At 45.7% G+C, this 26,958-nt stretch overlaps 1 protein-coding gene across 4 annotated transcripts in view; it reads left to right on the forward strand.

Annotated features, from left to right (window-relative positions):
- Window positions 1–26,561, forward strand: part of DTNBP1 (dystrobrevin binding protein 1) — a 99,965-nt gene extending 73,404 nt beyond the window's left edge. For all 4 annotated transcript variants that reach the window (XM_069563864.1, XM_069563867.1, XM_069563863.1 and 1 more), the window contains 3 exons: window positions 18,928–19,083; window positions 24,881–25,024; window positions 26,185–26,561. In XM_069563864.1, the coding sequence (XP_069419965.1) occupies window positions 18,928–19,083; window positions 24,881–25,024; window positions 26,185–26,402 (518 nt within the window). In that variant the 3' untranslated portion in view covers window positions 26,403–26,561. The remainder of the gene's footprint in view (window positions 1–18,927; window positions 19,084–24,880; window positions 25,025–26,184) is intronic.
- The last annotated feature ends 397 nt before the right edge of the window (window positions 26,562–26,958 follow it).

Genomic DNA, 26,958 nt, shown 5'->3' on the forward strand with positions numbered 1-26,958 from the left:
TGGGAGTGTCTCTCGGCAGGCTGTGAGGTGTGTTTTTCTTTTGGCTTCTGCATCAGCTTCAAATTTTAGTTTATTCCCACGAGATTATTGTTAGTAAATCAGGAATTGATTTAGTCAATCTCTAAGTCAGAGTAGGTCACAATACCAAAATATAATTTGATGAAAGTATGCAATGTAGGAGACCCGGGTTCCATCTCTGGGTCAGGAAGATTCCCTGGAGAAAGGAATCTTACCTTGGAGAAGGCTTACCCACACCAGAATTCTTGCCTAGAGAATTCCATGGACAGAGGAGCCTGGCCAGCTACAGTCCATGGGGTCACAAAGAGCCACTAACACTTTCACTTTTGGGTTCCCAGGTGGTGCTAGTGGTAAAGAACCTGCCTACCAGTGCAGATTAGACATAAGAGATGTGAGTACGATCCCTGGGTCAAGAAGATCCCCTGGAGTAGGGCATGGCAATCCACTCCAGTATGCTTGCCTGGAGAATCCCATGGACAGAGGAGCCTGGCAGGCTGCAGTCCATAGGGTCGCACAGAGTTGGACACAACTGAAGCGATTTAGCTGCATGCATGGAAAGAGTATATAGCCCATGTGTTTTACTTTTAGATTTTTTAATTAAAAAATTAATTATTTGAATTTAAATTACCTTTGTGTTCAAATATATCTTATGGAAAGTGAAATCAGGCTCTTTGGAGATGATATAGCTGGTTTGGCTTTCTGTTTCTGATTAACTGTCTGTTTAAAGCTTCAAAGTAAAACCAAATAGATCATTTGCATATTGGTATCTATGAAGGTTATCCAAATAAAAATAAGGTTTTTAAAAGATAAATTTCTGCTATAATCAGTGTTTGCTGATTCAACAAAGACTTGTGCCTGTTTCTTTGCTAAGCTTGGGAAAGTTGAAGTTGAAAAGATTTTTACTTTCAAGGAGCCGATAGTCTAGTAGGAAGAGATAGAAAAATAGTAAGACAGGGTGTACAAATGTATTTGGAACAGAAGGGAATCCCTAAGTTGTCTCAAGGCTGTTGGGAAACGTACTTGGAAGCCTAGGTTAATGGTCGTTTTATTCTGTAAACCTTAACAAAAAGTAAATACTAGAATTCACTTGTTGATTGCCTGCTATGCGCTTGGCACTCTGCTTGCCAGTAGGTTCACGTGTATCAGTATGTACCTGTTCATATAATAAGTGTATGCACACATGTGTTCATACACAATATACATACGTATGTACAGACAGACACATCAGAGATGGGAGAGAGGCCCTTGTGGAGGGGGGTCCAGCAGGAAGAGACAGGCAGTTTACAAGCAATGACCGTCATTATCACAGGGGCACAGTTTAGACTGGTGGGGCGGGTGGAAAGGATGACTATCGTCTGAGCCAGAAGAATGAGAAGGAGAAAACCAACATGAATAAAGGAGGGGGAAGAAATTTCTAGCAGCAGGAACCATGTGTTCAGCGGTTACAAGGAAGTAAAGAACTTGGCAGGTGTGAAGATTGCCGGAGGCTGGAGCCACCACAGAAGCCAGACCCCAGAGCATCTTACAGAGAATTCAAAAGAGCTGGGATGTCATTCGTACTGCAAGGGAAGGCCAACAGAGTAAGTAGCGGGTGTGCGTATCCGGGGAAAGGAGTGACATCGGATTCATAACTTAAAATGATGACTCTCAGTGAGTATGTGGGGAAATGACTGTTGTTTTCTGGTTAGGCGCATGGGAAGGGTTAAGTTAAGAAGCAGAGGCCAGATACAAGGATGAGGGATGGGACTAGGATGAAGACTGTGGGGGTGGAAGAGACAAAAGTGGATTCCCGGGATATTTTGAAAGCAGAATTAACAGAATTTGGAGTAACTAGATATTGGAGAGAATGGGCAGCTTTGTCATCTTCTCAGAAATAAGACTGAAATAGGTCCTTTGGAACTGGCAACACGCAGACCATTGGTCCCCACGAGGAGAGCCGCTTCGGTGGCATGAAGGGGACGTGAGCCATGTTGGACACATCTTGTTAATTCTCAAAGCAGCCTTAGCGGCCTTGTCCCTGTTTTACGAATTTGAAAGGTTTGAAAGTAACTTTCCAGAATTCAGTTCAGTCGCTCAGTCGTGTCCGACTCTACGACCCCATGAATTGCAGCACGCCAGGCCTCCCTGTCCATCAACCATCTCCTGGAGTTCACTCAGACTCACATCCATCGAGTCAGTGATGCCATCCAGCCATCTCATCCTCTGTCATCCCCTTCTCTTCCTGCCCCCAATCCCTCCCAGCATCAGAGTCTTTTCCAATGAGTCAACTCTTCACATGAGGTGGCCAAAGTACTGGAGTTTCAGCTTCAGCATCATTCTTTCCAAAGAAATCCCAAGGCTGATCTCCTTCAGAATGGACTGGTTGGATCTCCTTGCAGTCCAAGGGACTCTCAAGAGTCTTCTCCAACACCACAGTTCAAAAGCATCAATTCTTCAGTGCTCAGCCTTCTTCACAGTCCAACTCTCACATCCATACATGACCACAGGAAAAACCATAGCCTTGACTAGACGGACCTTAGTTGGACCTTAGTTGGCAAAGTAATGTCTCTGCTTTTGAATGTGCTACCTATGTTGGTCATAACTTTTCTTCCAAAAAGTAAGCGTCTTTTAATTTCATGGCTGCAGTCAACATCTGCACTCATTTTGGAGCCCAAAAAAATAAAGTCTGACACTGTTTCCACTGTTTCCCCATCTATTTCCCATGAAGTGATAGGACCAGATGCCATGATCTTTGTTTTCTGAATGTTGAGCTTTAAGCCAACTTTTTCACTCTCCTCTTTCACGTTCATCAAGAGGTTTTTTAGCTCCTCTTCACTTTCTGCCATAAGGGTGGTGTCATCTGCGTATCTGAGGTTATTGATATTTCTCCCAGCAATCTTGATTCCAGCTTGTCCTTCTTCCAGCCCAGCGTTTCTCATGATGTACTCTGCATAGAAGTTAAATAAGCTGGGTGACAATATACAGCCTTGATGTACTCCTTTTCCCATTTGGAACCAGTCTGTTGTTCCATGTCCAGCTCTAACTGTTGCTTCCTGACCTGCATACAGATTTCTCAAGAGGCAGGTTAGGTGGTCTGGTATTCCCATCTCTTTCAGAATTTTCCACAGTTTATTGTGATCCACACAGTCAAAGGCTTTGGCATAGTCAATAAAGCAGAAAGAGATGTTTTTCTGGAAGTCTCTTGCTTTTTCGATGATCCAGTGGATGTTGGCAATTTGATCTCTGGTTCCTCTGCCTTTTCTAAAACTAGCTTGAACATCAGGGAGTTAACGGTTCACATATTGCTGAAGCCTGGCTTGGAGAATTTTGAGCATTACTTTGCTAGCATGTGAGATGAGTGCAACTGTGCGGTAGCTTGAGCATTCTTTGGCATTGCCTTTCTTTGGGATTGGAATGAAAACGGACCTTTTCCAGTCCTGTGGCCACTGCTGAGTTTTCCAAATTTGCTGGCATATTGAGTGCAGCACTTTCACAGCATCATCTTTCAGGATTTGAAACAGCTCAACTGGAATTCCATCACCTCCACTGGCTTTGTTTGTAGAGATGCTTTCCAAGGCCCACCTGACTTCACTTTCCAAGATGTCTGGCTCTAGATTAGTGATCACACCATCATGATTATCTGGGTCGTGAAGATCATTTTTGTACAGTTCTTCCATGTATTCTTGCCACCTCTTCTTAATATCTTCTGCTTCTGTTAGGTCCAGACCATTTCTGTCCTTTATCGAGCCCATCTTTGCATGAAATGTTCCGTTGGTATCTCTAATTTTCTTGAAGAGATCTCTAGTCTTTCCCATTCTGTTGTTTTCCTCGATTTCTTTGCATTGACTGCTGAAGAAGGCTTTCTTATCTCTTCTTGCTATTCTTTGGAACTCTGCATTCAGATGCATATATCTTTCCTTTTCTCTTTTGCTTTTCGCCTCTCTTCTTTTCACAGCTATTTGTAGGGCCTCCCCAGAGAGCCATTTTGCTTTTTTGCATTTCTTTTCCATGGGGATGGTCTTGATCCCTGTCTCCTGTACAATGTCACGAACTTCAGTCCATAGTTCATCAGGCACTCTATCTATCAGATCTAGTCCCTTAAATCTATTTCTCACTTCCACTGTATAATCATAAGGGATTTGATTTAGGTCATACCTGAATGGTCTAGTGGTTTTCCCTACTTTCTTCAATTTAAGTCTGAATTTGGCAATAAGGAGTTCATGATCTGAGCCACAGTCAGCTCCTGGTCTTATTTTTGTTGACTGTATAGAGCTTCTCCATCTTTGGCTGCAAAGAATATAATCAATCTGATTTCGGTGTTGACCATCTAGTGATGTCCATGTGTAGAGTCTTCTCTTGTGTTGTTGGAAGAGGGTGTTTGCTATGACCAGTGCATTTTCTTGGCAAAACTCTATTAGTCTTTGCCCTGCTTCATTCCGCATTCCAAGGCCAAATTTGCCTGTTACTCCAGGTGTTTCTTGACTTCCTACTTTTGCATTCCAGTCCCCTATAATGAAAAGGACATCTTTTGGGGGTGTTAGTTCTAAAATTACCTAGCTAGTGAGTGGTGAAGCAGGCGTTTGGACGCTGTCCTCTTGTGACATGACCGTGTTTGCTATGCAGAATAATCACTCTGGCTACTGTGCAGGAAAGGATTGGAAGAGGACTGTTGAAGATCTGACTGACCCGCTAGGAGGCTCTTGAACAGCTAGTGAGAAGTGGTGGTAGCTTGGACCCAGGGGAAGTGGGAAAATTAGGACTATTAGGGACACTCGTGGGCTTACCTGCCTTAAACTCTGCATGGTTGAGCTTCCCAACCAGGAGGTTATAATAAAGCACGAGTAAGCCAGTGTCTGTGGCTTCTACTCTGTTCCCTAGCAGACACCTCTTCTGGGTTCTGTTTGTTGGGTTTTCTTTACCAGAAGGAGATAGTCCTAATAGCCCACACACGGCAATTCAGTTTGAACATTTTCACTGTTTTCCTTCTACTTCACAAGGTTTTGGAAAAAAATTAAAAGCAGGTTATTCATTCCTATGTCCATTTCATGTAAAAAAAAAAAAAAGTACTTATTAAACACTGCACACACGTAAGATCAAGTCCCTTTGTTGTAAAAAAGTGGCTTATAGTCTAGAGTTGAGCAGTCTCAGATGGACCCTCCTGTACTGTTAATTCAGGAAGTTATCAGGGGAAATGTGACTGAGTCTGATGAATGTGAGAGAACAATCACAGTGCCACAAACTGTGAGCTCTAACCCACAATTCAACAAAAGATGATTGTGAGACGTTTTCAGGGACTATAGCATCAACTTGAACTCTGAGCTTTAATTTTAGTTCTAAGATACGAAATGTGGAAGAATCTTTTCTTTGGTTTTTCCAGAGTGTCCTTTAATTGACTCAGTGAATTAATAGAAGCAAATTACTATTTCTCAAAGGGATTACAAAAAAATCAAATTCACTTTATCTTTCAAAATACAACAGAAAGCACTGGGATTTCTAGCCTGATGGTAAGAAGTATCTTACTCAGAAAACTAAAACATAGATTTTTTCCTACATGCTTCCATTCTGTCTGTGAAATTGATACCTGTGAACAAATTTCCTCTTCTACAATTTCCTGAAGTGTACAGAAAATCCAGAGCTTCTCTTGACTTCAGTTATAGAGGAAGAGAGGTAATGAAATGCTGCTATAAAGAAGGAAAGACAATGTGATGTTGAAATCCCTTTGCCAGGTCATTTTAGCTTCTTAAGGGCATACGTGGTAAGTGTAGGACCTTTTAGACCCTCAAAATTTAGTAATTCTAGAAAATTTGAAAATATTTCATCTCATGTGCATACCCATGACGGTAAATGGGAGAGAATTAGGATTAAGAAGGGGCTTAAAAAAACAAAAAACAAACAAACAAAAAAAAACACGTCGTAAGAAATGAACTATCAGATTCTGGGACACGTAGGTTTTTAGAAGCAAACTTAAGTACTGGCAAAGCTGTCTGAGCAGAAAAGGCAGAGCTACCTGTTGCCAAGAGCATCGTCATTAACTGCCTTAACCATGGAGGATCAGAGTCCCCCTGTGTACAAGGGAAGGCAGGTGTAGGACAGAGAAAGGCCTGGGCAGTGTGAGGCAAAGTGCTGATCAGATCACTTCTGTCCCTCTGGGGCGCTGTGTGGTTCTGTCTCACCCAAACTGAGAACAGAATGTACATGTATCTGTATGGTGCCGTCACACATAACATGAAGTTTGTGTTTTTAAGGGTTTAAAAATCTTATGTCTCTATCCAAGGCCTTAGTTCATATGCTAATGTACTCAAAGAATATGGAAACCCAGGGCTGCTCCACTATTTCATATAGTCAATTCAGTTTGTATTACTATACCTTCAGGCAGACTTTTTCATAAGATAGCAAGCTTTGGAGGCTTTTTTGGTTGGTTGGTTGGTTTTTCTCCTCTGCTTATGAAAAAATAAAGTGATAACCTGAAATTAGTTTTTTGTTTAAACTTCTTTCTTCAGTGGGTGTTTCCCGAGTGCTGTGCCTTCTTACTCCTGGCTTGTAATTAGTCATCCATTTGCTATTTTCACAATCACTCTTAAGTTCCTGCTTTGTACCTAGAACAGGGGAAGTTCCCTAAGAAAACAGTATTTCTATGCAGTGGATTGGTGGGCAATGCTTCATTCTAAGGAATATCGCCATTACCTGGAAAGTTCACGGAAAGGGCCCTGTCATGTCATCCCAGCTTCAGAACCCTCCAGGTCTTGTTTTAGGAGTGGTAGCTCAGCTTATGGACTTTTCTTGAAAAAGAATAGGCTTCTTATAGATTGTGCTGCTGTGTTAAGTACTTATCATCGAGTACATATGAGGGAATTCCCATAATCTCATGTATGTGTTGAACTCTTCATCAAAAGGATAAATATCCTTACGGTTGTATGCTTCTGAATAAACTAAATTCTCTTTCAGTTTCTCAGCCCACTTTCAGTTGTCAGCCCCAAGGGAAAGTTCACTGCATCATTTTGTAAATATGAATTTTGAGGAGTGGCTCAGAGGCTGTATTTTATTGATCATTTAGGGGTGGCATTATTTTGGGAATGCCTGTCTGCACCCAGCCCGTGGGATCTAGTTCCATAACCAGGGATTGAACCCAGGCCCCCTGCGTCGGGAGCGTGGAGCCCTAGCCACTAAACCACCAGGGAAATCTCTGGAATGCCATTTTTAATGGTTTATAGGATTCTCGGCCAACTTTTCCATAGTCCTTGGGTAATGGCATTTTTGTATTAAAGTGAATCTTGTTAAGCTCAGGTGTTTTTGAATGTGTGCTGCACTGGTTTTATGGGCTGATCTGACGTCACTGTCCACTGCCAGCCCCCAAGAGCCAGCTGCAGGCACTCCTGGCTCATACTCTTGGCCTTGCTGGCGATGCATGTCTCTTCTCAGCACACATGATGAGATGCCAGTGTTTCCCTTCAGCCACAGTGCTCTTTCCTGGGCTGCTGTGTCTGTCTCCTGCGTGACTGTGCCTTGAACCCCCGGCCTGCTGTGACTGCCTTCCATGCCTCTGCTGGCAAGCAGCCAGTGGGAAGCCTGCTTACCACCCACCTGTGCATGTGCCCCTTTTTCCTGCCAGGGTGGTTCCCAGGTCATTCACCACTCAGCCAGGCACTGAGGGCACCAGGTTGAACATGTAGGGGAAACTCTCTCCTCCATCTCTTAGGTTTAGTACCTACACCATGAGCATCAGCCTGACAAAGGACAGATATTTTTTAAATTTGATGGTAGTATTTTAATTTGTATGTGTGCATGGAGGCCTGCATAGAAAAGAAGTGAAGACCCAGAGCAGCAGTAACCAGGGGTTTATATACCATTTTAACAAAGGGTGTGATAAACTCAGTTCAGGGAACATGAGTGTGTGCGGACCTCGTGGGAGACAGGGATCGCTGAGTGAGGTTTGCTGCGCAGACTCCAGTGGCTGCCTTCTCTGTTGATGCCTGGTAGGGAAAATGGGGAGCCTGCTTTACAAGTGGAAATTTACACTAAATGCTTCCTTTGCACCCTGCTTTCAGAGAGGGGAAGGCCAAAGAGCTTCTCTCACTTCCGCTGTTTCTATGTTGCCTTTAGGCATAGCTGGAAATAATCCCCCTGCCAGGGTGGTGTATTTGGGGGTGGCATACCCACAGCCCTTTAAAAGACATTGTGTCTGCCCTTGAGGAACCTAGTGTCCGGTGTAGGGGACAGAGGCAAGCGAAACTCATGCCTCAGAGCAGGAGGGAGCAGGAAAGAGTGCCTGAAAGGCCCTGCGTTTGTCAGGGGGGCTGCAGTTGAGCTGAGACCCAGAGATTGGCTGTGGGGCACCTCTGAGCCAGGGGCCCTGCGGGTCACAGGCAGGGCAGGGGAGAGCACATGGTTGGTTGGAGCCCCAGGATATTGACCACAAGTCCTGTGTAAGTGGGGAGGCAGTTTCTCAGCCATACCTCCTCAGTAGGGGTCTAGCTCACTGTCCATAACATAGTTGAAGAGAAAGCAGGAAGAGCAGAGCATAAGCTAACCTCTGAACACAGTTTTGAATCAAGACAGTGTGTCTTTGACACTTCGTACTTGTGTCTTTCACTTTCTGGTCCCTCCTTCTGCTGGGTGTTTATTTCCCTTGTGGCCTCCCTCCTGAGGCCACCATCCCGGCTGCCCTGCCACCCCGCTTTGTTCATGATCATCTGTCTTTCTACCCATTTCCCCCCCATCTGCATGAGCCATTAATCTGAGAGAAGCATTAGGAAGAGAGCAAACATAAGACACTAATTCACATTAAATTTTGAATGTTGAAAATTTCTAAACACTCCTAAACATAATATTCTCAACTTTATAAAAGAGAAATGTTAAATATGTGACTCTCTAATGGTGAAATTTTAGGAAGCAGTTTGAAAGGAAAAGCAGGCTGCCCCGTGTATTGAGCCCCTTCTTCATGCAGCCTCTCCCTCCCCTTCTGGACTCTGGGATCTCGAGACCCATCCCCCGCCATTGCTCCTGGCTGTGCCACCAGCCTGTCTGGGAAGCAGGGAATCCATGTCTCAGCCCCCCACCCTGTTAGCTGGCTGTGCTGTGCTTAGTCGCTCCGTCGTGTCCGACTCTGTGCGACCCCATGGACTGTAGCCGGCCAGGCTCCTCTATCCATGGGATTCTCCGGGCAAGAATACTGGAGTGGGTTGCCATGCCCTCCTCCAGGGAATCTTCCCAACCCAGGGACTGAACCCAGGTCTCCTGCACTGCAGGAGATCCAGCTGAGCTTCCAGGCATTGAGGGGCTTAGAGTGGAAGGAGGGAGGGGACCGAGGTAGCCATCCCTAGGACTAATCTATTCGTTAAGTCACTCATTCATAAGCCTCCAACAGCTCATAACTGAAAGTGATAAATCCCCATTTCTAAAGTATTCTCTGGAAATGATGAGGTGTGATGGGCTTTCAAGCGTGCTGAGATTTGTCACTGACCCTTACAGGGCAGAATGTTTCCACCTTGGGGCACAGGAACCTTTATAAGAGGCTGGTATCCAAAAGCATGTTGAGCTTTGGGTCTCGTGTGGTAACTATTTATAGTTGAAATATATGCACTCTTCTGTTGTAAATATTGTGGGAAATAAAATTCAGAGTCCTTTCAAAAGTATTCCTGAATTCATAATAGATTTCTGTTGTCATGCATTCTCTCAGTAAATTGGCAATAAAAGTGCACCCACTCTTAAACTTGAAAAGGTTCAAAACCATGGTTCTAGATTATAATTTTTCAACTACTTAATTTGAAATGAAGGCAGCGCAAGTGAAAACATGTCTGAAGGTAATTGTTTTGACTATTACTGAGTGTTCTTCAGTGTCATTTAGCCTAAAGAACCTAACGTCTGAATTATTCTATCAGCCTAGAGAATCCTTATGCTAATGTGTAACATCACACTGAACCTGATCTGGATCTCCCAGCATTGCACCGGTGGAGTGCAGGGAAATGCCTGTCCATCCAGTGGGTCCCCTCCCCTGCAGACAGGACAGCTCCTAAGGGGGAGGCAGGGTCAGCCCCATGGGAGCCGGATTCCAGTGTTCTGACCTGGGCTGTCAGGGGACAGGAGATGAAGAGCAGTTCCTCAACTTTGCTTTTTCCTTGTGTCCTGTTAAAATGCAGATGTCCTGTTAGCTAGCTGTACAACACTGGGAGCTCAACCTGGTGCTCTGTGACACCCAAGGGGTGGGAGGGAGCGCCAAGAGGGAGGGGACATATGTATACTTATGGCTGATTCATACTGTTGTATGGCAGAAACCAGCACAATATTGCAAAGCGGTTATCCTCCAATTAAAAGTAAATTTTAAAAAACGCTGGTAGGAAAGGTAACACAAGCTACTGAGGGCGGAAATGAGCTTCGTTATGTAGATAACCCTTTTATTCTTAAAAAAAAAAATGTATTTATTTACTTGACTGCGCTGTGTCTTAGTTGTGGCACGTGGGACCTAGTTCCCTGACCAGGAATCAAACCCAGACCCCCTGCGTTGGGAGTGCAGAGTCTTAGCCACTGGACCACCAAGGAAGGACCTCTCTTACTCTTTTGGGTTATGTCCTTACTGTGCATCTTCAGAAGTGGTACCCTTAGGTGGAAGTATAGATTTTTAAAATCAGATTGCTTTTTACGAGTCTTCTTAACAATTCATTTCATGCAAACACTGGTAATGAAAGCGTCCCACCTCACTCTTGTCAGAATTGTTTTTATATTGGCCAGTATGCGGTTGGATAAAAACAGTATTTCATCTTTGATAAAATACTGTGCTGAGCAGTTTTTTTCTGTGAATTGTCTTTTTTCTACTGAAAAGATTTTATTGAGGTCTGATTTTTCTAGTAGGTTGTCATTGTTGTTTATGGTAAGAATGACGGCCTTTTGCCATTTGCGGCAGCTTTCTCCTCAGTCTGTTGTTTCCCTTTTCATTGTATTTTTTTAAACATCCAAGAACGTTTACTGTTCATGTGATTCAGGATCTGTGGATTTCTTCAATACTGTGTAAGGTCCCTTACTTGTAACTTTAAAGATTTAATTCGGTTTTCTTTTTATTTTTCCATATGTCGTTTTTGGTATTCAGTTATTTAATTCAGCTCGTATGCCCTTAAATTGATTTTATAAATAACGAGCTAATTTTCACAATGTCACTTATTGCAAAATGCCTTACTTCCTCTTTGTTCCAAATATATCCTGAATTATATTTGTTTAGCATATGATCAACTCTCTCTTGGGGGGTTTTCCATTCCAATAATCAGCCCATCTCTTTTTGTTTTTCATAATGTTTAAATTGTTGTTTTGTGAAGTGTTTTAAAATCTGGTGGGACCTACCTAGGCTTCCCCTTACCCCCTCCTTTTAAAAAATCATGATTAAGTTTCAATGCCAGAATTACCATGAAAAATCCATCAACTAGCTTTTGATTCTTTTCCATACCCATGGCCTTTGAAAACTTGAATTAATTTGTTTGTCCATTAGATTTTTTTTTCCCCCGCCCCCCTGTCCATTAGATTTTGATATTTAACAGTTTCACTTCTTGTGCTAATGTCTGTAACCTGTATTTTTAAATCAGATTATTCATTTCATTGATGTTTCAAAATGTGTTAGCCTGTATTTGGGCATGACAGTTAGTATGGGGAGGAAAAAAGTTTTCCCTTTATCCTCTTAGGGTCCTAGCTGAGTCTGAAAATTAAAACGGCAACATCAACAGGAGAAAAGTATAGAGATTAATGTTAAATTTGACATGACTTGGGGGCCTTCATAAGGAAATGAAGACCTGAAGAAACAGTTAGACTTGAGTGTTTTGAGCCAGGTTTGATGAAGAGTGGACGTTCGGGGAGAAGTGTTGTTGGGACAGAGGCTCTGAGTGACCTGGAGGAGACTTCTGCGTGTTGGAGTCTTCTCTGTGACTTGGGGGTAAGGATGCTCCTCTCCTGTAGGTACGGGAAGGGAACACCCCCCATGAGGACCTTATGGCCTGCTTCAAGGGCATGAGCAGGGGGCGTCAGAGCGAGCGCCCGCTTCTATTTCCTCAAAGTCCATACGCCAAGTCCTGAACCCCAATCTGTCACGTATTTTTCATCTCTTCTGCCTCCGTTGCCATACCCTTTGTCATATCTCACTGCGTACATGTTCTTAATTTTTATTTGTCAGAGTTTATCATTTTAAACACAGATGTAATATGACGCTGTGTACGTGAATGTCTAATGGAGATGATGCCTCTGCAAACGGAGAGGACGAGGACCCGCCGCCCCTAGGTCAGACCTGGGTTCAGGACAAAGAGCAGAGGGTCACATTTTTTGTCTCCTGTTGTATGAAGCCCCAGGACCTGTATGAAGAGCCAGGGCCTGGTAAGGGATTCCACAGAATGAGAGAATAGCATTCTCTGATTCTGAAGGTGCTTGTCTCTCATCAGGGAAGAGGACTGATGAGAAGTCATGGTTGTTTATATGTTTATGGTGCTAGAGACTTTCCTTTTTAGATGACTTTGTAAATATTTGGAGTTTAGGAGAGGACATTTCTGTCATTTCCATGAATTGTGGCAGCTTCCCCATCTTATGTTTACTCTTTTCTGTTGTATAAATAGTTGTACAGAGTACACAATCTGAATAGCGCGGATGCACAGAAGCAGTTCATCAAGAGCGGTGGTTCTCTGAGTCTGGTCCTTGGACCAGCAGCAGCAGCATCGCCCTGGAATTGGTTAGAAATGTAAATTCTCTGACCCGACCAGGTACTGAGTCAGGAAGTCAGTGCTGGAACGCAGTCTTCCAGCGGCCTCTGCCACCAGCCCTTGAGTTGATTTTGATGACACTACAGGCCTACTATCTCCATCACGCCTTGGAATGAACTCTGTAATAGTTGATTCGATACTTAGACACAAGCAGCTGGTTTGTACTTTGTCTAGAGTGTTTAATTGTACTAACACCAACAACAAACTGTGGAGTTTGGAAGGATTCCTATAGCAATATAAACCTTTCCCACCCCCCAATAATTATTAAGTAGGTCACAACTCTTAAGTAAAATGAAGGAATCTGTCAGATAGGACTTTGAAATTCTAGGAAATTGTTAATAGTTGAATCTGATTTTCTTGAAATGTCACTGTCTTAAAAGGTCCTAAATTCCTTACTGCTAATCTGATTTTCAAAAAAAGGAAGATAGGATTTGGGAGACTTCTTCCTGTCCCAATCAAAAGTAAGTAAAAATAGAATTAGACTCTTAAGAGCTGGAAGTGACTTTCTTATGGATATCATCCAACCCTACCCCCTTTCTAGCAGATGGGAAATTGGAGGCCTGGAGGGGTGACCAGCAGAGAGCAGTAGCCAGGCTAGGGTCTTCTAAGCTGCCTTGTTCCTGCACTAAAGGTAAGGTACAGTCGAGCATTTCTAGCTTCCTGCTTTGAGCAGACCTGGAACATGCTGTCTCTGCAGTGTCCATTTTGCTAATACTCTAGACAGTGGTCATTTCCTTCAGGGTAATTGATAGAATTGTTTTAAGTGTTCCAGAAGTTTAGATACTAGAATAGTGTCTGTTTCCTGTGACATGGGTTTAGGAAACAGCTGCTGCAGTAGCTGCTCTGGAGGACTGAACTTTGTGACGTCTCCTTACAAACTGCCATGACTTGTCTGAGTTACTCTGTCTGAAAAACCAGTCGTTATTCTAAACTACTACATTTGAGGTAAGAGTTATCCTTTATTAGCTGCATGTAAAAGAAATGTGCCATTGGGCTCCTGATAACTGTGTGTGCATACATGCGCACACTTGGGTGTGTTGGAGGGAGGGTGGAGAAAAGTTCTGCAAAGTCATTTCACTTGCTTTTTAAAAATGTGTTGACCTTAACATACACAGAATTTTTTTCCCCAAAGACTTATTTTGAGGAATAAGGGAAGAGCTCTTATAATACTTTTGAATGTGCATAGAAATAATATATGGTATAAAATAACTGTTAATCTGTCTTGGAAGCTAATTATTGATGAAGGCTAGACAGAAAACTCTTAAAAACTGTAGAAACATAGGGCAGAGAAGTTGGTATTTTAAATGAATATTTAAAACCTACCGTTCTAGGACAGTATTCGTTAAAGCTCTATTTGTCCAATCTGAGACAATTTGCATTCATTTAAGGTGAGGCAGAAGGTTGGGGAGACTTTAAAAATAGTTGAGTGTGCCTTATTGTGAAAACTTATTTGAGATAGAAATAAAAGTTAACTGTTAAATGGTAAAAATACAGAAGAGGTGGGGTTTTAAAACTGGAAGGAAATCGTGTATATTTTTGTCTTCATCTAACAAGCCCCCAGTTCCTGTGTAGAATTTTTCTAAAACTAAATGTTTTTCTATTTAAATAATAGCAATTATTCAAAGTAATTAAGAGGAAGTTGAGCCTTGTTTCTGACAGACACCTACTCTGGGGAGAAGGAGAAGGGAAGGAAACGATTCCCTGAGCACCAAATGCTGGTGAGGATGTCGAGGCAAGAGGTCACCCGGACATTGGGGATGGGAGCCACTCTGCAAAAGTTGGCAGTTCCTCTCAAAACCAAAAGGTGCCCTCACTCGCCATATGACTCAAGAATTACAGTCCTGGGTGTTTATCTCAAATGACTTATTTTCATCCGGAAGCTAGTACACAAACATTCATGGCAACTTCACTCATAATATCCAGGTGTCCTTTGGTGGGTGACTAGTCCCACTTAACTGTGGTCCCCCCCCAACCATGGACACAGCTCAGCAGCAAAAAGGAACAAGTTATGAACATGAGCAACTGTTGAGACGAATCAGGGAAATTCCAGCTGAAGAACGCCGACCTCAGAAGACTATATATACCACATGATTTCATTTACGTAACCTTTATGAGATGATCATAGATTTGGACTTGGGGGAGGCAGGGAGGGGAGGGTGTGATTACAGAGGGCAGCAGGAGGAGCCTCGTGGTAATAGTAACATCCTGATTGTGGTGATTTGTGAGCCTGCGTAGAGCTCCCCCGCCCCATACACTCACGCGCGCGCGCACATGACTGGTGAGGTCTGAACAAGCTCTGCAGGGCGTACCAGAGCTGCAGTGGCCGCGGGGCTGCCTGCAGCCCTTGGAATTATGGTTTCCTCGGGGTTGTGTGCCCAGGAGAGAGTTGCTGGGCCACCTGGTAGTTCTATTGTTGGTTTTCTTTAAGGGACCTCCGTACAGTTTTCCGTAGCGCCTGCACCAACTCCCATTCCCTTTCTCCGACACCCTCTCCAGCATTTACTGTTTGTAGATTTCTTGATGAGGGCCGTTTTGACTGGTGTGAGGTAGTTCTGATCTGCATTGCTCATTGTAGTTTTGATTTGCGTTGCTCTAATAATGAGCGATGTTGAACATCTTTTTTATGTGCCTCTTGGCCATCTATAGGTCTTCTTTGGAGAAATGGCTATTCAGGTCTTCTGCTCATTTTTTCATTGGGCTGTTAGTTTGATATTGAGCTGTATGAACTGTTTGTATATTTTGAAAATTAATCTCTTGTGAGTTGCTTCCAGGGGTTAAAACTGCACTTCTAATGCAGGGGCACTGGTTTGATCTCTGGTAGGGGAAATAAGATCCTGAACGCCTGCTGTGCAATGCAATGGGAAAAAAAAGGATTTTTATTCTTAGTCTTAATTATATTGAATGAAAAATGTTCTCAATCTTAAAAATAAGTAGCGATTGCCAGAATTTTCCATAACTCATATTAAATTTTATCGTTTTCTCTTTTAACATTTCTGTATTAAAGAGACTCTCCCTTGTACCAGAGAGGTTTGTCCTGGTTTTCCTTGTATCATCCATTTCCTTCTTCCCAGCAGCCCTGGGCTTTTTCAGTCATTAACACCTCACTGTCTTTTATTACTTATCAGCTCTGTTAAATGGACTTAGTCGTGGAATAAGTTGAAATTGTTCCTGAAATGAACCTGATGGATTTTTTATATTTGATATATTTTGTGCTACCCTTCCCTGGTGGCTCAGAGGTTAAAGCATCTGCCTGCAATGCGGGTTCGATCCCTGGGTTGGGAAGATCCCCTGGAGAAGGAAATGGCAACCCACTCCAATATTCTTGCCTGGAGAATCCCATGGACGGAGGAGCTTGGTGGGCTCCAGTCCATGGGGTCGCAAATAGTCGGACAGGACTGAGCGACTTCACTTTCACTTTATGCCCCATTGAAACGTATAATTGAGAATTGATTATATCTTTGCTGGTAATGGAATTTTTTTTCTTGTTTTGAGAAATTATCCATTTGAAATTGATAGTGGAGGCTAGAATGGAAGTTGCAGTCAGATAAAGCTTGAGCAATGACCTGGAGGTGAAATCAAAGGAGACCCGGGCCTGGGCTGATAATGGAATTAAACGATTACGCCTGACTCCTGGTAGAAAAACGGCAGCATCTTTTAATGTTTGGGGTTTTTTGGTTTTTTTTTTCCTTTTTAATCTTTAGGCTAGTTGTTGAAGTTCTTTAAATCTTTGTCAAGTTTTCCCGAGTATAATAAATGACATCTTAGATGTGAACAAGCGGTCATTTTTCCTTGTAGAAAATGTTCTATAATTTATGTCTTCCAATAGTCATTCTCCCAAATTCAGGTGATATTAAACCTCCAGATTTGAAATACTCCCTGGTGTTCTTCCATCATTTCTCCACTCCCAAATGCAGTTGTTTATTGGCAAAAGCTGAGCTGATACTTCCAGAACAGCACAGCACAGCAGAGCACGTCTGCTCAGGCACCTGGCTGGGGGCGAGTCCTTGGCCGCTTAGCAGGACGGTCATCTGTAGCGTCTGCTGTGCGCTTTCGTCGTGACTGTCCTGAGTGCAGAGCTGGTGTGAATGTACTTAGTTCTCAGTGAATCCGGCTTAGAATTCAGCAAAGTGGGAAATGACAGAGGGAGCAAATAACTAGGAACATGTCTTAAAACTTAAAACAGTGGTTATTTTAAGTCATTTTAAGTTTGCTAATCCAACCATCCCCTACCTTTTGTGAGGGCTGGAACGTGATTAGATTTCATTCCAACATAGAAGACTTACGATAAAAACTACAGGACTTATCATTCAGAAACACGAGAAAATTGGACTTTTGAGGCAGAAGTCTTGAGAAGAAAGTTTTCAAGTTACGTAATTATACATCTATAGAAAATCTCAAGATAAAAAAGATACTCTTTAATGAAAACCCCTTTGATGATTTCTGCATTGATCTTTGTTTCTGAGCTGCCTGTTTTGGAAATTTTTTTTAAGAGTTATTGAACTTCGTTTGAAGTGTTTGAAGCATACTTAATCTATTCGAGGGTTGACTTATTCTAATGCACTTGGCAGTCTTCAAGCATTTGAGCAGATAGGGTGATGGCTGAAGTGAAATAAATGAAAAGACATCCTCTTGAATTCCCTTTTCCCTCTTACAAGTACACTCTCAATTCCTTGCACATTTAATTAAGGGCACTGATAGGTGACTTGTTCTGAAGAGTCTGCACGGGGCTGAGAGAGCTGGGGTGACTCCATGAGTATGGGATGCCGTACTCATCCAGGTTCTGGTAATATTTCCTATCATGTCCTTTTCCTAATAGTAATGCTGGTCATAACATTAGCTGTCAGCTCTTGGTCAATACTGTGTGCCTGGTGGTTCTCATGTTACCTCCTATTTAATCCTGCCAACACCTGTATGAAATAAGTTTCTCTCTCCCTGAGGCCCAGCAAGGCCCAGTTAGTTGTAGCTGGTACTAGACATCCTTGCTTGGGTTTCTTGGGAAGCAGAGCCTGAGACGAGGATTTTGCTACAAGTGGTTTGGGAGGTGATCCAGGGATGTAGGGGTGAGAGGGCCAGGAGGAAATGTTGACAGAGGGATGCATTGCTGGCCACCACTGCAGCCCCACCAAGATCCCGGAGACATGTTCAGAATGCCTCCAGAGTTGCCCACCCAGCGGCTGGGAGGCAGGACGCGCATGCCTTGACTGCTGCCTCCGTTCCCAGAAACTCCTGTGCTAGGCCAGCTTATAGGCCCCCTGAACTTGAGAACTTGAAACATGTGAGATGAACCTTGAGTGAAGATCTCATGGGTGTACGGATGAGCTCACAGAGAAACCAGAGGTGGGCTAAAGCGGGGTGGTGTGGTGTGCAGAAGCATCTGCTAAAAGGGGAAGGGCCCGAGCCAGCCCCGTGCTCTTTCCAGACCATCTCCCTGTGGGGAGAGAGGTTTGGGGGGAGGAGGCGCACGTCAAGGTGACAGGTAAATTCCGGGAGTGTGCAGTGACTGTCAGTGAGGGACTGCACATCGTCGCCTTTCCCTGTGAGTACAGTCGGGAAGATTTACCTTCCTGTTAGTACTGGTTCGCATTCATTGCATATATGATCAGGATACAAGAATATCCAGAGTATTCTAAATGTTGACGACTGATTAGGGGGTAAAAATATGCAGCATTACCAAGTTTCCACAGTCTCTGCATAGAGGATCATGTTGTACCTGGGGGCTATGGCACACAGTGCTGAGTATTTATGGAGGGGATGAGTAAGGTCCATCCTGTGGGGCCTCAGAGACCACTGTTCACTGCAAATTCTGGTCTTGCTTTTTGGTTAAAATCACTTGGTAACACCATGTACTTTCTTGAAGAGTTTTTTTTAATATAACTGACATATAACATTGTAGGAGTTGAACCCACATCATGCTGATTTGACACACTGTGTTGCACCATGAGGACCAGTGTGGAGTCCGCTCACACCTCCATCCTGCTCAGACAAGTTAGCACAAGGCTCTGCAAGCTTAGCCCCCTCAGCCAAGTGGCTGGTTCACGGCCACGTGCTTGCTGTGACCCGTGCTTGCTGGGCATCTCCTGTGTGCCGGGCCAAGCCGGGTGAGGTCAAGGCAGATGCATAGGTGGCCTCATCAACGAGATTGACCCTCCAAGTGGGTATTTACATCCGTTCCTGAACCCTGACCCCGATCTCTCTGCATCCTCAGCTGAACTCGATGCAGAGCACTCCCAGAAGGTCCTGGAGATGGAGCAGACCCAGCAGCTGAAGCTGAAGGAGCGGCAGAAGTTTTTCGAGGAAGCCTTCCAGCAGGACATGGAGCAGTACCTCTCCACGGGCTACCTGCAGGTCGCGGAGAGGCGAGGCAAGTCGGGGAGCCCCTAGAGGGGTGCAGGTGGGGTGCTGCCCCCGGAGTGGGGCTGGGCTGAGGCCGCAGGGGCTTTTGTTACTACACCAGAACCTAAACTGGATGCGACCTGCCACTCTTGTCTTGCTGTTGTTTTTGCCTCTCCAGGTAGTTCTAGGCTTTCACTGAAGGTAAAATCTGGGATACTTTTTTTTTTTTAAAGCAAAAAGAGACAAATAGTAGCCATAAATCTGTAGCACAGACTAATCCCTATTACCATGTGAAAGTGAAGTCGCTCAGTCGTGTCTTTGCGACCCCATGGACTGTAGCCTATCAGGCACCTCCATCCATGGGATTTTCCAGGCAAGAGTGCTGGAGTGGTTGCCATTTCCCTCTCCAGGGGATCTTCCTGACCCAGGGGTTGAACCCGGGTCTCCTGCATCGCAGGCAGACGCTTTACCGTCTGAGCCACCAGAGAAGCCCTTTGAGGGTGGTGTTTTTGTGTGTATCTAATCTTCCTTCATGCTGCATGGGGATCCTTCCCCAACATTATCAAAAAGCCTTTGCAAGGGTTTAAGAGTGGCATCTGCACGGTCGGGACACAGCCTAGCAGTTTCCTAATTGGACATTTAAGATCCCTGGCCTCTGTAAGGGGCTTCTCCAGTGGCTCAGCTGGTACAGAATCCACCTGCCATGCAGGAGACCCTGGTTCAGTCCCTGGGTTGAGAAGATCCGCTGGAGATGAGATGGGCTACCCACTCCAGTATTCTTGAGCTTCCTGGTGGCTCAGCTGGTAAAGAATCTGCTTGCAATGCAGGAGACTTGGGTTCAATCCCTGGGTTAGGAAGATCCCCTGGAGAAGAGAACGGCTACAAAAAAAAAATCGGGGCTGTGCTATACATCTAGATGTGCGAATGCTCATGTCCGTGGAGGGGCCAGCTCCGGAGCAGCGGGCAGTGTGGATAAGTGTCCTGGGCTTCCTGGCCTTCCAACCCCCTTGCAAACCCCTGTGCGCTAAGTTACTTCACTCGTCTCCACTCTGTGTGACCCCGTGGACTGTAGCCCACCAGGCTCCTCTAGGTCCATGGAACTCTCCAGGTAAGAATACTGGAGGGTTACCATGTCCTCTTCCAGGGGATCTTCCCGACCCAGGGATCAAACCCATGTCTCTTGTCTCCTGCGATTCTTTGCCACCGGCGCCACCGGGGAAGCCCCTCGGAAAGCCCTGCTCCCCCCCAGATGCGTCTGCACGCAGCCTTCCTCTTCTTGCCTGGCCCTGTTCTCCATACCCTGCCCCCTCATTGAAGCCCCCAATTAATGTTACCCTCACTGCAGCCCCTGTCATTCAACTCTGTGCCCCTGCAGGAGAGGTTAAGAATGAGGAAGGAAAAGCATGTAGAGAAGACACTCGCGTCATGAATGTGTCAGAGGCACTGGAGGTGGTGTGGACATAGTGCTTTTTAAATTGAGGGGAGCAGTGCCGTTTGGGTGCTGATGGGTTAATTGAGCTGTGCCAGGTCTTGGTCGCAGCATGTGGGATCTAGTTCCTTGACCAGGGATCAAACCCAGGCCCCCTGCACTGGGAACGTGGTCTTCAGCCACTGTATCACCAGGGAAGCCCAACAGTGCAGATAAAGCGTGGTCTGCCTGCCCCGAGTCCCGCCGTCATCTTCATCTGTTCCCTGTGGCGTGTCCTCAGGATCAGGCACGGGTGAGGGACGCCAGCCTGGGCTCGCGGGGTGCTGTGCCTCCACCTCAGACTGGTACCTTATGCACAACAGGCTCTCGCGCCGTTCTGGAGCTTATTTGGTTCCGGTGAGGGCTCTGGGGTCTCTTCTCAGGAGGGCAGTGATTCCCATCCCGAGGGCCCCACCCTCAGCACCTCATCTCAAATAATCACCTCCCTGCAAGGTGTGTGTGGCAAAGTCACTCAGTCGTGTCCAAATCTTTGTGACCCCCATGGACTGCAGCCCACCAGGCTCCTCTGTCCATGGAATTCTGCAGGCCAGAGTACTGGAATGGGTAGCCATTCCCTTCTCCAGGGGATCTTCCCACCCAGGGATCAAACCCAGGTCTCCTGCATTGCAGGCAGGTGCTTTACCAGCTGAGCCACCTCCCAAAGGGGTTATGGCTTCAAGGTATGAATCTGGGAGGGAGGGCACACACTCAGTCCATAAGGGACAAACACCACAGATCTGAGCATAATGAGACAGCAGGCCGCAAGGGGAGGGGAGCTATGAGCAGCTGCATGCCGCCACTTAGCTGAGCTCAGCACTTTCAGGGGACCTGCAGCAGAGGCAGAGACCCTGAAAGTTCTGTCAGGAGCTCGCGGCTCGGGTCCACAGCTTGAGACCCGCTTCTTTAGGGTATGTCGCTAGGCAAGTGATTACCTGGCCATATGGCGAGCGTCTATCCAGCCGTAATAGGTGCTCCCCAGGATACCCACGTGTTTATGCTTGCCCGCTCCACAGCTGTCAACACTTAGTTGTGTCAGATACTTAAACTTTTGCCACTCTATTTTGGTTTTAATTTGCATTTCCTTGACTGTCCATCTTTCTACTGGTTGTCTCCCTAGAGAGTCTTACCAGACTTTTCTGATTATATCTGTGGGTATTCTAATATGGCCTTTGCAAAATGCGTTTATTCTTAATGTGACCAGCTGAGCCCACTTTTTGTTTAGGAAGCCCTTCCCTCCATGTTATAAGAACATTATGCTGTTTTATTCCAGAAGTTCAACTGTTTTCCATTTGGCGCCTCAAGCCACTGCCAGCTGGTCCGTGTCCATCGAGAAGGCTGGCTCTCACTGCAGTTCTTCACAGCAGTGACTGTCTCCGCACCATTCTCTCCTCCACTCACTGTGTTTCTGAGGCCTCAGTACATTCCTGTTTCTGAGGCCCTTTTCTGTCCCACTCTTCCACTTATCTGGCCTGTGTTGGGTGTAATTTACTTCTGACACTGTCAGGGACCCATGCTTTCCTGGGGGAAGAGCTCAACTATTTTTCTCCTATGGTTCTAGAGGTTTGCTTTGCTTTTGTGAATTTCCGATGGATTTGTTTAGATTCTAATCTTCAGATCCACATACCTTACAGTCTTTGCAGTCCTTGGGGTCAGGTTTGTATATTGCATCCCTCAGGTTGTTAACTTGTGCCTTTAATCTTTCTTCTCGGTATATTCTCCAAGTTTTGGTCAGTAATAGTTCCTGGGTTTTTAAAATTTTTTTCCATCAAGATTTATTTGACTTGTGAAGTTGTTTAGAAGTGTTTTTTAAATACTGAATCTTATCGTGGCTAGAAAAGGAGGTTTCTTCTTTGATTCGACTGACACTATGGCCTTTTAGAGCATTCTCTTACATGTTGTGTGTGTAGTTAAGAACAAGATTCTAGGTGACGGGCATGAGGATCTGTAGGTGTATGTTTCAGGCGACTTGTAAATTGGCCTGTTCAGATGTTTCCTATTAATATCTTTTGGATTACTTAATTATCAGAGGTACATTAAACCTTCCTTTCCCCCTCAATTACAGACTCCTTACATTTTCCTTGTCATGCTTCCATATTTTACTTTAAAAGTCACAAAATACATAGTCACACAAATTTTGAATTACCTTCCTGGTGAATTGAATTAAAAAAAATTATTAAATGCTATGCTTTACCCCAATATTGCTTTTCTTTCCCCTTCAAATCTATTTGGTTTGATAGTAATACAGCCATATCAGCTTTCTCCTTTAATTATTTGCTTGCTGACTTCCTATTTTTCCTTACATTTTAAATGTTTCTAATATTTTAAGAATGTCTCCTATAAACAGAATGTAACTAGACCTTTACCACCAGTGAAACATTTTCCATCTTCAGGAAACTAGAAAGCACCTAATGAGATGGTGATGAAGTGGCCACAGCAAATGGTAAAGGAACCAGGTTTGCCACAGAACAAATTATCAAATTGGCTTCGTTACTACCTTTTCTGGTGCTTTCTACTCTCCTGAAAATGTTTCCTATGCTTTTCAGTCCAGTGTTGTTTTTCCTCCCCTTTGTAAGAGGACAGCCAGAGAAAGAAAAAAACTGCTTTCAAAACTGAAGAAAAAAAGCCCAGAGCCACCAAGGCCTCCCCAGCCCCAGAGAAGACCCGGGTGCCCCTTCCCCTTCCAGCAGTGCCCCCACCTTCTCCAGGAGGCAGCCCCAAGGGGAGCAGGCTCGCCTGCCAGGCCAGCCTTGCAGGAGCCCTTGGATGGCACCGCCCGGTGTGCCTGTGACTTCTGGCAGCCAAGGGTGGTGCGGATGGCAGGTGCCACCCACTCTGCCACCTTGGGTGGCCGTCTCTGCTGACCCAAGGGTCACCCCCACCCCCACCCTTTTACCTGTGCCAGCAGGGCACTGCGGGCCCAGAGACGAGTAGATTCCTACCTTCCCACAGGACAGAGCTCTCACCTCGTGCCCCGTCGCACCGGCATCATCCGGTCCTGGCTGGAGTAAATGCCGAGTTAGGCGTTTCCTATTCAGAGCTTTATGTTTACTCACACTGAAGATGCTGTCTTCACTGAACATCCCTCCCTCCTGGGCCCCGCCACTTCTGGAGAGCAGGCTCAGGGGGCATTTCACACATCTCCTAATTTAAGAGATGGTCTTTAGTCTGCCTCCTGCTGCTGAGAAGCCGCCAGCATTTCTTCCTCTTTCCTGATCTGCCTCATTTCACTGCAGCTCAGGTGACGGTTTATCTGCCTTGCTTGGAACGTATTTTGTTCCTTAGTCTGGAATGTCAGACCTTGCAGCAAGTCTAGATCAGCCGCTTAGAATACTGCTCATCCCGTCTCCACTCGCATTTTGAACTGGGAAACTTCTGTACTTTTTCATACTTCCACTTATTTCTTTGCTATGTAGTGGAGAACTTATCCAGTCTTCTAGTTTACTAGCAAAACTTTTAACTTTGCCACAGTTTTAAATTTCAGTGATTTTTCCTATTTGGAAGTTATCTGGCTCTTTTCAAACGCCTGTCATGATTTCTGACAGTGTTCCTTATCTGACTCTAATCTTTAAGATATTTAAAGCCACTTAGATTCTTGGGGAAAGATGATAATAATCTTTGTTTCTGCTGACCCTCACTCAGGGATGTGTGTGCTGTTAGTTCTGGACTGGACTGGCTTTTGAGTGGAGTTTATATTCCTGATGAGACCCAGGTTAAAGATGGGTCCACATCCAGAAATTTGTCTGCTTGTGACAGGCACCATCTACTTAAGCTACCTGGCTTGTAGTTTTCTGGATCGCAGAACTCCAGACCCTGGACACACCCCTCACCAGGCTCAGACTCCTTGCCCTGTAGCGTCTTTATGCTGGTGGGCTGAGTTGTTTTCTTAGTTTGTGCTTTCACCGCAGGAAGCTCTTAGTTCCAACTTGCCGGCTTGCAGCAGACCCTACCTTGATCTGTTAAGATGGAAGACCTGAGAAATGTCCTAAGGGCAGGGAAGATGCCCAATGGAACTGTAATAAAGTTAGAGGCGACCACCGTCAGGTGTCTGGCAGGAATGTCAGCCTCTTTTGAGTTGCAGCTGTTTAATGCAGAAAGGGTGGCCTTCAGCACATGCAGGCACACGGCTGGGCATGAAAAGAGGACCTGCTGTGCAAGGTCTAAGAGGTAACAGTAACCATGGTTAAGCTAGGATGGATTTAAAGAACACCAAACTGGGACATGTCAATAATACATTACTCCAGACTCAATTTTGAAGGTAGAAGGTATTTTACACCCAGAAAACACAATGTGCTAATACCTAATGCAGTGGAAGTTCACCCAGGGCAAACCTAACCTCCTCTCGTGGCGGTCTCCGCAGAGCCCATGGGCAGCATGTCGTCCATGGAGGTGAACGTGGACATGCTGGAGCAGATGGATCTGATGGATATCTCTGACCAGGAGGCCCTGGACGTCTTCCTGAATTCTGGTGGCGAGGAGAACACCCTGCTGTCCCCTATCTCAGGTAGGGGTGAAAAGCCTGCACAGACATCATAATCACTCTAAGCACCGTGATTTCCCTCTGGCTCGGTGAGATACCGTGTGCTAAGCTGTTCCACTCTCCCCCTGAGTCTGGCGTCACAGACGTGGACGCAGGACACACTGGCAGTCGCAGCCATCGATTTCTCAAAGGTTCTCAGTGCTTTTCCCAGATACCTTCAGCAAACAGGGCATTTTTCTTAAAATTGCATTTTTATTTTCTCCTCTGTCTGCAAAGTCTGACTTGGGTTTCTGTGGTTAAGCACTAGATTTTGGGGAGGTGGAGGTCTGTGTGGCTCCCCACCCTCCCTATTCAGTAGATGGTATTTGATGCTGGGGGCAAGGCCAAGGCGTGTGTTCAGCTGTCAGCTTACGTTTTAAAAACTAGTGGCGATCCTGGGGGCATATTCTCTCCATTTAATAACTTACCATGATCTCACGTTCATTTACATCTTTACTGGTGCTCTGGCACTATACCTGGCCTCTCGGTAAATTTCAGACCATTCCTCCTGGGTGGGTGGGCTTTGAGGCTGTCGCCATGGAGAACGTGTTTCTTCCATGCTCCGAAAGATGGGAAGGCCAGCCCCTCACAGCACCTGCCCCCTACCTGGTGGTCCCACACCACCAGCTCCATGTCCTCAGTCAGGCCTGGGGGCTTCCCCTTGACCTGTGTTTCCAACAGAGCAGCTCCTTCCTCCCCTCCCCAGTGGCAGGAAAAGACTCCTATCACCTGTGTGAGGTTTTGGTTCCTGTAAGAGGCTCCACAAGTGTTTTTCTTGTTAAGGTCCATTTCCTTGAAATTAGTTCAGAGGCTATAAAGAGGTAAACCTGGCTTGTCAAGGTCATGGAGCAACGCAAGTCACACCTGCAGAACTTGCCATTGGGTCTTGAGCGTGGTGTCACCGGAGGCTGTGGGACGGGTTCGGGATCTTTCCACCTGTCACAGGTGGCAAGAAGGGTCAGCTGGAGCCCCAGGTGGCCTCGGGGAGCCACCGCGCTCAGCACCTTCTACAAGAGCTTCCTGCACGTCGCAGGAACAGAGAACTTCCGCCCCCTGAATTCGCTGCAAGTTCAAACGCTCGTCGTGGCCAGCAACGCTGAGATGCAGGACTTCCATGATGGGCTCTCCTCTGCTCTCTCCCCCAGGGCCTGAGGCAAGCCCCGGTCAGGATGCAGTCCCTCTCCAGGTGCCCAGTCCCTCCCAGTCCCCAGCCACACCACCTTCCTCATCCTCACCTGGTACCGACCCGGCCTCCCACGACTCCAGCGAAGGTGGGGAGTCGCCTGTGGTCCAGTCTGATGAGGAGGGCGTGGAGGTGGACACCGCCCTTGCCACCTTACACACCGACGACAGCGACTCCTAAGGCTGGGCGCCTGGGCGCCGACCACCTTGAAGGACGATGCAGCGTGCACAGAGACCCGTGGTGAAGGTGGGTGGCCTGGGGGGGCTCTTGGTTTTTACACAATTGACAATAACGTGAGGCAAGTGACTGCAACAGCTAATAAAGTCTGAGAACTTTAAACGTAGCCAGTTTGTACAGAAAGGCTGCTAAATACACACGCCCTGCAGGTGGGGCCAGGGAGCTTGGCATCCACAGCAGCTCGGCGCTGGCGAGCTAAGCCCCTTGCAGGTAGGAAATCGGGCCTCCTCTCAGCTCTAACAGAGTTCGGGCAGAATGGTCAAGTCCAACAACAGTCCCTAGTTTATTTAATAGCACAGCACACCTGGCACGGAGGGAGAAAGGAAACATGGGCCCAGTCCCCACGCCGTTTCACTCCTCACCAGACCCCGGTCACAGAGCAGTACGTTTCCCCCACCACCACTCACCACTGTCAGAAAATGAGATTAAAACTCTGTGTTCACACCACTCCCTGGCCAAGGGGATGGACCCTTAGCCCTTTGATCAGAAAAGAGCTGAT

This window comes from Ovis canadensis, chromosome 20 (assembly GCF_042477335.2).
Source record: "Ovis canadensis isolate MfBH-ARS-UI-01 breed Bighorn chromosome 20, ARS-UI_OviCan_v2, whole genome shotgun sequence".
Taxonomy (NCBI): Eukaryota; Metazoa; Chordata; class Mammalia; order Artiodactyla; family Bovidae; genus Ovis; species Ovis canadensis.